The 13,988-nt window shown below is 41.6% G+C and overlaps 1 protein-coding gene across 1 annotated transcript in view; it reads left to right on the top strand.

Moving 5' to 3' along the window:
• The window catches only part of acin1a (apoptotic chromatin condensation inducer 1a), a 31,496-nt gene that overhangs the window by 9,637 nt on the left and 7,871 nt on the right, over window positions 1-13,988 (top strand). Inside the window, exons 5-12 of the mRNA XM_061693801.1 lie at window positions 57-3,347; window positions 3,900-4,043; window positions 4,170-4,246; window positions 10,368-10,425; window positions 10,831-10,870; window positions 13,158-13,294; window positions 13,366-13,509; window positions 13,591-13,777. Of these exons, the coding sequence (XP_061549785.1) occupies window positions 57-3,347; window positions 3,900-4,043; window positions 4,170-4,246; window positions 10,368-10,425; window positions 10,831-10,870; window positions 13,158-13,294; window positions 13,366-13,509; window positions 13,591-13,777 (4,078 nt within the window). The remainder of the gene's footprint in view (window positions 1-56; window positions 3,348-3,899; window positions 4,044-4,169; window positions 4,247-10,367; window positions 10,426-10,830; window positions 10,871-13,157; window positions 13,295-13,365; window positions 13,510-13,590; window positions 13,778-13,988) is intronic.

Raw genomic sequence — 13,988 nt, 5'->3', positions numbered from 1 at the left:
TAAAAAAACGTTACTGCCAGTCAAATACAGATTCAATTATTATTATTTTTTGTCAGGATGTGACACCTTCCTCGGCTGACCAGCACAAGCCACCTGGCCCCTCTGATGGAGAGGTCCTGTTTGCTGCAGTGAATGAGGGAGAAGTTAATAGCAACCAGGAAGCTCACATGTCTGCTCCTCCTACTTCTGTATCGGTTACCATGCATGTTCCTGGCAGTGAGCACCAACCGGAGAAGAGTGCTGCGGCCAGTCATTGCCCAGTTGACAGTGACGATGATGATAGTGAGGATGGTGAAGAGGATGATGACTGGGGCAGTAACATTCGTAGGAGAACTCCAAGACAGACAGCCAGAGGACCCTCAACTCGGGAGAGGTGTGGAGCATCTTGTCAACCGCAGCAGCAGCACCACATCCCTTCCCTTTTGTCTCCTCAACTCCGCCAACCAACCCCTCCTCCCTCCCCACCTCCAGAGTTATCATTCCCTTTGCCTGACACCCCAAAACAGAGCCCCCCGAGTCCAGATGTAGCTCCAGCAGGCCACTCACCCAGTACCTCGACCTCTGGTTCCTCCAGCAGTGATAGCCGCAGTAGCAGCCCAGAGCCACAGAGAGGTGGACTCGTGGAGCGTAAACCTGGCCCATTAACGCTTCTGGCCCGTAAAATGGAATCAGAGGGTGCTTTCTCCAGAGCCGGTTGGCATGGTGACAATGGGGAAGGTGGTAGAAAAGACAGCCGTTCACCAATAGCCTCATCATTTTGTGACACAGAACATGTTGAGGGTCTCTCATCAGCTACTGCTGCGGGCCATGTGCCAGTTTCCATGATGCCAGGCATCAACCAGGATGTCAGTGGAACACATTCAGCTCATAGTCATGTTCCTGTGAGTGTGAGTGTGCTTAAGACTTTGGCATTGGAAGAGAGGGAATCCGAACTAGACTCAGAAAAGGCCATTGAGCTGCAAAGAAAAGAAAGGCTAAGAAGCCTTGATCAAGAACGAGCATTGGAGGAAGAGCGGAAAAGAACTCTTGAGCGGGAACGAGAGGAAATTGAGAGATTTGTGCGTCAGCAGGCCTTCGAAAGAGAGGAACAAGAAGCTTTGGAGTTTGAAAATAAACTTGCTTTAGAAAGAGAGAGGTTGGAGAGGGAACAAGCTTTGGCCAAGGAGCAGGAAGAGCGTGAGCAAACCTTGGCAAAGAGAGCTCTTGAGCTGGAGAGGCAAAAGGAACTTGAAAGGCAAAGGGTCTTGGAGCAAGAACGTCTCCAGCGGGAAAGAGAAGAGAGGGAAAGGAAAGAGAGAGAAATGGAGTTAGAAAGAGTCCAGGCTTTGGAACGGGAAAGAGAGGAAAGGGAAAAGGCTCTTGAAAAAGAGAGATTAGAAAGAGAAAAAGCTTTGGAGGAAGAGAGAAAAGAAAAAGAACAGATTGAAAGAGAAAATCTACTGGAACAAGAACGGTTGGAAAGGGAAAAATTAGAGCAAGAGAGGCTAGAGAGGGGAAAAATAGAGCAAGAGAGAATAGAAAGGGAAAAAGCTTTAGAGGCAGAGAGGAAAGAAGAGAGAAAACAAGAGCGACTAGCAAGGGAGGAAGCCTTGAAGAAAGAGCGGCAAGAGCGGGAAAAAGTGTTGGAAAAAGAACGGCAAGAGCGGGAAGAAGCCTTGGAGAAAGAGCGATGGGAGAGGGAGGAAGCCTTGAAGAAAGAACAGCAAGAACGAGAGAAAGCTTTAGAACTAGAGCGACTAGAGAGAGAGAAAGCCTTAGAGCTTGAGCGACTAGAGAGGGAGAAAGCCTTAGAGCTTGAGCGACTAGAGAGGGAGAAAGCCTTAGAGCTTGAGCGACTAGAGAGGGAGAAAGCCTTAGAGCTTGAGCGACTAGAGGGGAAGAAAGCCTTAGAGCTTGAGCGACTCGAGAGGGAGAAAGCCTTAGAACTTGAGCGACTGGAAAAAGAAAAAGCCTTAGAGCTTGAGCGACTACAAAAAGAAAAAGCCTTAGAGCAAGAGCGACTAGAAAAAGAAAAAGTCTTAGCGCACGAGAAGGCCTTAGAGCTTGTGCATATAGAAAAACAGATAGCCTTAGAGGAAGAACGTCTGGAACAAGAGCGTCGAGAGAGAGAGCGTGTAGAGCAAAAACGCCTGGAGAAAGAGCGTCTTGAGAGAGCACGTGTAGAGCGAGAACGCTTGGAGAAAGAGCGTCTTGAGAGAGCACGTGTAGAGCGAGAACGCCTGGAGGAAGAGCTTCTTGAGAGAGCACGTGTAGAGCGAGAGTGCTTGGAGAAAGAGCGTCTTGAGAGAGCGCGTTTAGAACAAGAATGCATGGAGAGAGAGCAAAAACGCCTGGTGAAAGAGCATCTCGAGAGAGCACTTATAGTGGAAGACCGACTGGAGAAAGAGTCCCTTGAAAGCGCGCGTGTAGAGCAAGAGCAGCTGGTGCAAAGGTTGGAGAGCGAAAGACGAGAGGAGCAAGAAAGATTAAAACTTGGTAGGAAGGAACAAAAGAGGGAGGAGGTGTCAGCTGTAGCTCTTGAAATCAAGAGGATCGAGGAGAAAATAGCAATGGAAAAGGCAAGTGAACAGGAAATTTTAGAGAAGAAAACAGCCAAGGGGTTAGACACTGAACTCCCGCCATCTAAATGTGGTAGTGAGCTTGGTCTTACCCCTTCGGCTCCTACCCTTTCCACAGGACCAGATAGAAAAACAGAGGTAGGAGTCCTTGAATATGCCAAGGCTCCAGTGCCACACAATGAATCCCAAGCAGCAGAATCAATGTCATCACGGTCATTGAAGAAATTCCGGTTCTTGAGTGACCGCCCTATTCAGGCTCAGTCTACCACATCCATGGACATCAAATGGCCTCATACCTTCTCCGATACACCCCCGCCCCAGGTATCACTTTTCTCCTCCTCAACCAGTTTTGGAGAACAGCATGAAGGTAAAACCTCTGCTAAACAGGAATGCCATATAAAACAGGAAGTTGGTGCTAAAACACTGGATCAGGTGGGCAGCCATTCTGAGAAAGAGTCTGCTTTTAATACAAAAACAAGTTCCAAAGAAGTTTTCACAAATCAAGTATTAAAAGACAATGTGAAAGGGGATTCGGTGATGCACGATGAGCCTGCCAAGGAAACCACCAAGAAATTGAAAGATGTAGATAAAGACAAACTTCCTTCAAGCACAGTAAATGCTGTACAGTGGCAGGGAAGAGATGGAAAGAGGGAAGACAAAAAAACAAGAAAACGTTCATCCTCTAATGACTCTTCTTCCTCTGACTCTGATTCTGGGTCCTCATCATCCCGGTCTTCTTCCTCATCTTCCTCTTCTCTTGAGAAAATCTCAACTTCAAGAAATAAAAGGGTAGGTGATCCAAATGGAACCATTTTTCTTGTCATTAAAACAGTCAGTTTGCATTATGGTCCCTTGGCTTCCGCATTATTTTACCGATTTTTTATCAATTTCAGTTTTTGTTCCATATAAACTAGTGATATTGCATGAAAACCCAATATTTCTGGTCCTAGTTAATTAAAGTAGCGTGATTTTGCAGATTTAAACTAATGGATGACATGGACTGTTGAAATGTTCTCATGGTCCAGTCATTTTTTTCTGTGGTCGACTGGGAGCAGAGCTTGTTGCTAAAGCTTAATGAATACACTGCTGGCTTCTTTGAGTCATGTTGAGTGCTTCAGAAACTAATAAGAACCAATTTAGATTTTTAAAAGGCCATACCTTCTCCCAACCAAACAACAGTGGTATCATTACACTGGATTTAGCCTTGGAAAATGTGACTTACCTTTGTGATTTAGATTTTGGGTCCAGCATAGATGATTAAACTAGTCTGAACTGCATTTACGGGACTGTACAGGTAGGAAAGGTTGCCCCTAAGTCAATTTACCTGTTTATTTCTTTTAGGAAGGAAAACCTGAGATAAATGCTTCACCACAGTGTAGAGTGACTGCTGTGACTCAAGATGTCGGGATAAAGGCCTCCCCTTACAAACGAGAGAGATTTGCGGAGAAGACATACACAGTAGATGCTGAAGCGAGTCAGGCCAAGGTTAGTGCTTCTAATTCTTGAAATTCATTGCTATTACTTTTTAATGATATTTTCCTCCAATGAAGGGTTCTACATATCAAATGGCTGGCTTTACATTAAACATTTTGGTGCCTCTTAATATCCCAGAAACCATTTCTTGAAACACCACCTGGAGAGACGAAAAGGAAAGACAGCAAAGGATTGGAGGAAAAGGATGAAAAAAGGTCTGCTTTTTTTAATCTATCCATCAATTTTTGTCTGTCTGTCTGTCCAACCAACCAATTAATCAATCAATTAGTTTCTTCATTAGGGGTGGAAAGGTTTTTGAAAACCGTCCAAACGGTTCGGTCTGTGTGTCCTTGTTGGTTCATAGTCACGTACATTTTTTTCACATATACTAATGTGGCGAAGCAGCGAACAGTAGCGCCAATGCAAGCTAAGATGGCGGCGTGCAAGGGTTGTGGCGGTACGTATAGCGATTGGCCCAGCGCCTTATCAGTCAGTCCCTGTTCCACACGCTGATTGGCTCGCCCCTCCTTGTATGGCTTAACAAACAACAGCCATTCTGCATGATTTTGTCGTTCTGATCGAGGCTGCCGTTTACACCGTTTCCATTGTTAAGTTGGTGGCGACGTTGAGCTGCTGTCATGTGTATGTCCACCGATTTCAAACTGAAAATATATAAAGTCTCGTGGTGGAACTTTAACATGTTCATCCATCCATCCTCAACACCACTTATCCCGGTTAGGGTCGCGGGGTGCTCCCAGCTGACTTCGGGCAAAAGGCGGACTACACCCTGAACTGGTCGCCAGTCAGTCACAGGGCACATATTGAAACGGGCAACCATTCGCACTCACATTCACACTGTCACTGAGTGGAAACTGAACCCACGCCGCATGCACCAAAGTCAGGCGAGTGTACCACTACACCATCCTGTGACTCACGTGTTAATCACAATTAATTAACCATAAAAAAATTAGTGCGCGAAAAATATTTACGCGTTTTAATTGCAGTTTGCTTTTCAAACAAATGTCGAACGTTTGTCTCTTAGTGCACGATTTCCCGGTACACCGATTACACCAACGCTCAGGACAGACGTCTTGGCTAACCATATCTCCATAGATATGAATGAGTAGATACGCCAGCGCAATGAAGCAGTCACAATCTAAATGCAAAGCATGTCGAAGCAAGCACAGAGAAAGCCGGAGCTGTTAGCGCTAGCAGTTACGGTACAAGTTGTAAGAGTTGTCAGCAAACCAAACTCGTGGAAGTGACCGGTTTCTGGACCAAATCTAATAAGTCAACTCACAATCACAAATTCACGCGCAGAGTGGATTGCTCTGGATTGTAGACCACAAGTAGTAGTAGAAGACAAATGATTAGAAAATGTGATACAGATTGCGACATGCGCTACAAGTTTTCAGCTGCCATGCAGAAAGTCCTTGTTGACATGGCATCTACAATCTTTTGCCCTGGCTGTGCAGAAGGCAATTACCAGACGCTACAGTGCCGTGAAAAAGTATTGCGCCCCCTCCTCAAATTCTCAAATCTACACATTAATATCATCAAACAAATGTAAATATCAGACAATATATTTAACCCGTGAGCTTAAAATGCTGTTTTTAAATGGTGATTTTATTTATTGAGGAAAAAAAAAATCCAAATTACCTGGCCCTGTGTGGAAAAAGGAATGGCACCCTAAACCTAATAACTGATAAGGCCATCCTCAGCAGCAACAACTGAAATAAAGTGTCTTCTATAAATAGCAATGAGTCTTTCAAATCTCTTTGGAGATATTTCGGCCCACTCTTCCTTTCCTTTCATACTTGTTTGAATTCAGCAAAAAATGGAGCGTTTTCGAGCATGAATGGCATTTTTAAGATCATGCCACTGCATTTCAATCGGGTTCAAGTCTGGACTTTGACTAGGCCACTCCAAAACCACCCTGTTTTTTTAAGCCATTCAGAAGTGGTCTTTCTGGTGTTTTGGATCGTTATCCTGCTGCAGAATCCAAGTTTTCTTCGGTTTAAGATCACAAACTGGCGGCTGAACATTCTCTTTCAGGATTTTCTGTTAAAGAGCAGAATTCATTGTTCCATCAATCACAGCAAGCTGTTCAGGTCCTGAAGGAGCAGGCCAAGACCTTCACACTGCCACCACTATGTTTGACTGTTGGTATGATCTTTTTCTGAAATGCTGTGCTAAATTTACGCCAGATGTAACGAGACACACACCTTCCAAAAATCTCAACTTGAATCTCGTCAGTCCATATAATATTCTCATTGAAAGTTACAAAAATCATTTGATTGCAGGGACTGCCACATAAAGTTGTGCAACAAAATATTAAGTTAACGTTACCATAATTTTTGTCCAGGCCTGTTTCACGAGTTTTTATTTATTTATTTTTTTAATTATAAATAATTCTGTTGAACCACCATTCAAAAGCAATGTCTGATTTTCATCCGTTAGCTTTCGTTTTAATTTATTATTACTTACGTCAGATTAAAGTTATTTCTGTGACCATTGTTTTTCTTTCACTAACAGACGGCTACCAGCAGTTTTGTCCACATATCGATGCTGCCAGTGACCTAAAGAGGAATTTTATAGTGAACTTTATGCATAAACCGAGCTCATTCACGTATGATTATCATCAGTAGACCTTTGTTGAGCCAAGGCACCTATTTTACATTAGAAAAATGTCACGGGAAACTACCAAACAAAAATATAATAAAAAGTATGAATAGTAAAATAAAGATCTTGTCTGAATTTAGTCACAAATGTACTTACTCAGTGTATAATCTGGGTTTCTTTTGTTGAACACAAAACTGATGTATTTGTAGGGAGCCATGACTTGTTCTATTGTATGAATTGCATTAGGTGGATACACCGATTTATTATACCTTTTGCCATCTAATTAGAAGAGCATTTAATTGTTCTGCCTGTCACTATACGCCGCTGGCATAGATAGAACAGCAGATATATATTTCTGATTAATGAAAATTAATTTATATAATTATAATACAATAAGAACAATATGAATAATAATGCTGTAAACATACTTTCACTTTTAACTTCACTATACAAGACATAATTGATTTCCAGAATAGTCGTGAACTGAACCATACCAAAAACCGTGACCGCAAAAGATATGAACCAAACCATGGATTTTGTGAACTGTTGACCCGTAGTGTGAATTTGTATTCAGCCTCCCTGCGTCAGTACTTTTAACTTACCTTTTGCTGCAATTACAGTAAGTCTTGTGGTATGTCTCTACAAGCTTTGCAGATCTCGACTAGGGATCAGGGTTGTCAGTTATGTTGAAAAAGTCACTTAGTTACTTTACTGATTACTTGAGTTTAAAAGTAATTTAGTTACTTTACTGATGACTTGATTTCAAAAGTAACTAAGTTAGAAAAAAGTAACTTTTTAGTTACTTTCAGCAGCTGCCAAATGGTAGGAATATCACTTACCCACAGTCCAAAAAAAAGCTTTAACTTAAAAGGGAAAAAAATATATTCAAAGTTACCTGGTCCTGTGTGAAAAAACAATGCACCCCTCAGCCTAATAACTGGTTGGGCCATCCTCAGCAGCATCAACTGAAATCAAGCGTTTTCTATAACTGGTAATGAGTCTTTCAAAGCTCTGTGAAGGTATTTTGGCCAACTCTACTTTGCAGAATCGTTTTTTTTTTAATCGTTTTTTTTTAATTCAGCAAAAATTAAGGGTTTTCAAGCAGGAACGGCCTTTATAATAAGGTCATGCAACTGGATTATCATCGGATTCAAATCTGGACTTCGATCAGGTCACTCGAAAACAAACAAAATATATATGTATATATATATATTTTTTTTTAAAGCCATTCAGAAGTTGACTTGCTGGTGTGTTTTGGATCGTTACCCTGCTGCAGAACCCAAGTGCGCTTCAGCTTGCGGGTACAAACTGATCGTTGAACATTCTCCTTCAGGATTTTCTGTTAAAGAGCAGAATTCATGGTTCCATCAATCACAGCAAGTTATCCAGGTCCTGAATGAGCAAATCAGCCCAACACCCATCACACTACCACCACCATGTTTGACTGTTGGGTTGATGTTCTTTTTCTGAAGTGCTGTGCTACATTTACGCCAGATGTAACGAGGCACACAACTTTCAAATTTTTTTTATTGTAAGCCAATTGGAGGTAGAGTTGGGCGGGTGCTGTTGACACACAAATGAAAGCAAGCATCGTCGCACACTCAATGACATGAGTAAAGGATCTACAACAGGAATGACAAACCTAATGCAGCCGTCTGGAACTGGAAGTATAGCCATCACTTTTCTGTTTATGAAATTAAATGAAATTATTTATAGCATTAAATGCACATTACGCACTGGACGAAAGTGCTTCTCCAACTTGATGTCAACGAATTAACGACCCGCTCCGCGAAATGAACACTGAAGATCAAAACGACTGAAACTTAATTTTTCGGCCCCACACGTTTTGTCTCAGGCCGAGCTTAACAGGCTAGTAGCCAGGTATGTTGTAGAGGACATGCTGCGGTCTGACTCATTCAAAGTAGTTATTGCCAAAATACCAGTCAGAGTAGGGGTAGACATGCTATGTAAACAAAAGGTCTCGTCATACATGGACGCTCATTAAGGTGCAATAAATTTCAAAAGTTCCAAAACATCTATTATTTTTATTGATCCACTTTATAAACATCCATCCAGCCAGCCATTCTTTGTACCGCTTAACCTCACCAGAGTCACAGGTGTGGTGACGCCTATCCCAGCTGACTTTGGGCGAGAGGCAAGGTACACCCTGAACTGGTCGCCAGCCAATCGCAGGGCACATGTAGACAACCAACCATTCACACTCCTATTCACACCTACGGACAATTTGGAGTCTTCAATTAACCTACCGTGCATGTTTTTGGGATGTGGGAGGAAACCCACGCAGGCACGGGAAGAACATGCAAACTCCACCCGAATTTAGGCGGATATCGTCCACCTCTATATAAAGAAACAACAACAAAAAATAATGTAATTATTATAATATCAACAATAATACATAACATTTGATTAGTGGCTAGACTCACCGCTACATTCAAATATATTTATGTATTGTGCATGGTTTCAGTTGAAATTTTTTTGTGTTAACTTAAGTGTCCATTTCATTAAAGACATTTTTAGATTTATCCTACATAATTGAACATGCACATACATTTTAAGTCTTTTAAAGAAGAGTGCAGGTGTGGTCCAAATTCTTGCGCATTTAAAATGTACATTACTTGAAAGTAATGCAATAGTTGCGTTCCCTGGCAACTAGTTACTTTTGGATAGAAGTAACAGTGACTAATTACTTTTTTGAAGTCACATTTCCAACACTGGTTATGTGGGAAGGCAGTATAGCTAATACAAAACCGTGCCAGGTCCATGGTGAAGGATTTCCTATCAGGCGATAGTCGTGGCTGCCTTGAAGCCAACATGTGGGTCCTGATTCATAATATTCTTTTTCTTCCCTTGCGACAGACTATGGCACCTTCGATGCTATTTCACACCCGCTCTAATATTTGATGTTTCGAAGCTAAATTAGAGAAGCCAAATGGCAGGCGAAGACGTCGTCCCCGATACGTTACCGCTGGCCGCCGAAGCAGCCATAAATGGTTTGGGAGAAGAGTAACCTGTGGTTGGAGGAAGGTATGACGGAGGGAGAGCGGGAGCTTAGCTCGCTGCGGCACTCCGCCTGCTCGCAGCGGTTGACGCCGCACTTTGTCTTGCGTTCGCTGCAAAGTTGGATTAGCCCTTACTACTGTGTTGCCTTGAGGTGACAACAGCATGGGGTGGGGAGTCGGGGGGGGGGGGGGGGAGCGGTCTGCTCGTTGTGCGTCACCGCGATGGAACGTTTCGTCTCGGCCGGGGCGGACACACAGCCGGGCCAGAGGCGGACTGCGGATGCATTACTATGCTTGTCATTCCACTGTTGCGCGTAGTATTTTTGGTTAATGTGTCTCATTTCTAGCCCCCGTTGAGTCGTATGGAGGGCGTCGGTAATGTTATTATTATTTACTTTAGTGTTACATAATGGTAATACAGGTAATTTACTAGGTTTAAATGAACATACTTCCCGTGTCTGCAAGGTCAACCTGTTTATTATATTAAAAAAAAAAGTTCAGTCATAAAATTCAGTATATATACTGTAATCCCCTATATATATATATATATATATATATATATATATATATATACATACACACACATATATATATATATATACACATATATATATATACAATTGTACCTGCTAACCAACCATGCAATCGTGTGTTTTTCCTCTTTTCCTGCTGATGTGAACGCAACATAATGAAGGCAGGGGATTGAGTCTGCTATGGAAGATTCAGAGAAGATTCTGGAGGCCAGCGAAGAGGTAAGGCACCTGTGTCCACCCTTGTATTTTCCAAACATTGTCTAAAATAAGATGTGATTCTAATGTTAAACACAATGCACTTTCCCTTCAGAGGTTTTACTTTCGGCAACAAAGGCTGCCCAATTTTCATTTAAAGTGTGTGTGATGCAGCGCTTGTATTGGATCTACCAAAATGACCTGTTTATGTACAACATGTATAGTCAGCACAAATTATTGTATTATTTTTATAATGACTGGCAAGAAACAACACACAGCTCCATGACATCTGTGGCTTGAAATTTGCTCATCAGTTATCATTCACTGGGGTTCTGCTGTCTATCATCTGCTTGCACTTTTAAACCCGTTGTCAAGCATTTGTGTTCACTGTGCCTCCTTTTAAATGTTGGGTTACTTCCTGTGTTGCAGGCACACAAGGCCTGCGCAGCTCGTAAGATCTCTCTCAGCAGTGAGTAAACCGTCTATTTATATCTTTCTCGTGTATTCGTTTGTTTTTATTACACTGATTCGATTACAAGCATTCAATTTACACTGCTGCAGACCTGGTGGGACTTGAGTCCCCAATTTTAGGACTTGTAACTTGGCTCAAACCTGACAGACTTGACTTTAACTTGAACTACATGACTTGACTATTCACTGTTTGTAGTTGAAAATCTGAATTTTCAAGATAGTGTGCCATTTTCTTTTTTTTTTTTTTTTTCTTTCTTCCTCAAGTATTTTTTTATGCAACCAACTGCATGTCATGATGCAAAGTGCAGAGGACACCAAGACACCTACAGTACCGTGTTGTGCCCAGAGCACCAAAGATCATAAAATTTGGATTCAAGGATTATGGTTTTGATAAAATGGAAAATGAGAATGGCAACATGCAAGGTTGCTGACTCAAAGATAAGAGACATAACTGACATCTAACTTCACTATGAAGCCCACAGAGACAAGGAAGTTTATGTTAGCGTCTCAATTGAGCTCAACGATAGCTGGTCAAACATTAACTCTTAAGAGTCATGACAGTTATGCATTGAACTGAAAAGACAATTAGGTGATCGATAATACTGAGACTGGTTTGAGACATGAAAAAAATAATAATAATCTTAATCTTTAATTTACCTGGCACTCCCACCTATAGTTTGATTTCTCTGTCCTAAATCTGTAGATGTTTCAGGTTCTGAAATACTCCAAATATTCTTGCATACCATTTATTGCTATGCAAAATTATTTCTGATTTTTTTTTTTAATTTATTTTTTTTTTTAATTTTTTTTTGTATAGCAATTGCTGAGATTTGTGAAGCAATTTTTCAGAACACTGTTTTTAGGCACTAATTTGAATAGAAGTCTAGTTTTATGCATTTCTACCCTAAATTTTAAAGCACTTTACTCCATATATAGAGGTGTATTTTGACCTATTGAACAAGTAATGTTATTTATTGGAAGAATAAGTTAATGTTCTTGTTTTGGCGTTATTACGGCCCACGGTAATCGTTTTGAGTTTATTAAAGAGTTTGTTGATTACTCACTGCTTGTTCTGATTTCTCCCTGTGACGCAACACTAACTAGCTTCAAAGGTGAAGTCAACTGATTGAATTGAAACGTGCTAAATGTATGAAAAGGGTTTCTAGTTTGAGGAATGTACTTTTTTTTTTTTTTTTTTTTTTTTTTTTACAGATTTCTTTTCTTGCATGCTATTTATGATATTTTTAGATTTCCTGTATCCACTATTGCTACTGAAACATTGCAATGATGTTCCCTAACATTTGACAGCTCCGCTTTTGACCAATCAGTGTTTGCTTTTCGATTTACCTCTGCTGTCCACAGCAGCTGCCACGCAGTTTTCATTTCTGTTATCAATCCACAGTCTTTTTGTCAAGTTATGAGAAATAAATAGTTCAAACCTTTTGTTACTTATCGCTAAGAAAAAGGTTTTATTTGTCTGTCAGGCGAGTGTACCACTACACCACCAGTGACCCCAAAAACATAATAAATGAATAAAAACAATAAAAGGACATGTTTAAAATCATGCAACGCAAATTTAGCGATGGAAATTGAGGAATGTATCGCTAAAGACCTCATTTTAGGTCACATTTTGCGATGCAATCCCGGGTACTTCGGACCCTGTGTTTGTAAACAATATTTATATGGACAATCTGTCAGGCTACATTACACAAGCAAATAGCCGAGTCCACTTGAAAACTCCAGAAAATGATCTTCATCCTTGCAGTGGAAAGTTGTGCCGCTATCAGACGTCTAAACAAAAGGCAGCAAATATTAAGTTATGTGTGTGAATATGTGATAACTGCGAACATGCTAAAATAAAGATATTCCCATTAGGTAAACTGTCTAATCTTTTTATATGCTACCTGTAGTTAAGTTTAAGGTAAAATTTGATACACGTGTAGGTTGTAGCAGACAATGGTCTGATTGCTTTTACATCAAAAGCAAACCGCGCTAGTGTGCGTTTTGACATGTAACCACCTAGAACAGGTCTGAGACTGGTTCGTTCTGTCCACACTAGATTGCGCTGTGCTGTGTTCGTTCCTGTCCACTTGTACTGCACTAAGGTGGGAAACAGGCAAGAGTTACATTAAAACTGATTTAAAGGAACTAGTATGGAAGCACCCTTTGTCTTGGTCTGTGAACCCTCATTTAAAAATGTCTGGCAATCACGTTTCTTGAATCAAAAATACAGTACAATAAATTTTGTAATAATTTCTGTGCTTCATTTGTTGTTGCAATGGCAGGCAGTAAGTCCTCTCCAGGCAGTACAGATGGTGATCAGGAATCTGGGTCTGCAGGAGGTCGCAAGAGGAGGTGGGGTTCCAGCACTGCGGTCACTGCCAAGAAACCTTCCATCAGCATCACCACCGATTCACTCAAGGTATTACCAGCGTACTGTGACTGACATTCTTGTCTTGGCTGAAAAACGCTAACAAAATGTTTTGTCACCAGTCGCTGATCCCAGACATCCGGCCGTGTGCAGCCCAAGATGCGGTTCTGGACCTGCACCCCGAGGAAGTTGTTCTGTCCGCTGCAGAGGATGAAGATCAGGAGCACTCCGAGCAGGACCTTCAGATCCGACGCACTGTCACCCAAGTAGGGTATACAGCTACTTGAAAGTGTGGCTTTTGCTGCTTGCCTAAATGACGGCAAGCTGACGTAATCTCTCAATTGTAGGTGGTTTCCTCAGACAGCCAAGAGATTGAACAGAAGCAGACAAAGAGGAGGAAATGTGAGGACGACGTGGAGGATAACGACATTCAGGCAGACCAAAATAGGACGGAACCTCTGCAAGAGAAACCTGTGGAAGAAATGGAAACCCAATCACCATCCCATCCCAGCCAAGATGTAGAAATCAGCACTGGTAATCTATATTTCACAAAATATCATATGTATTTTTCTTTTCATTTTTGTTCTTATGTTAAATAACACAGAGCTGTCAAATGCCAGTCCAATAAACTATACTTCTTACTTAGGCGAGAGGCGGGGTAGACCCTAAAGTGGTCGACAGCCAATCGCAGGGTACCTAGAAACAAACAACCATTCCATTCGCACTGACAATCACACCTAACGGG

This window comes from Phycodurus eques, chromosome 13 (assembly GCF_024500275.1).
Source record: "Phycodurus eques isolate BA_2022a chromosome 13, UOR_Pequ_1.1, whole genome shotgun sequence".
Classification (NCBI taxonomy): domain Eukaryota; kingdom Metazoa; phylum Chordata; class Actinopteri; order Syngnathiformes; family Syngnathidae; genus Phycodurus; species Phycodurus eques.
This window is presented reverse-complemented; position numbering and strand designations above follow the sequence as displayed.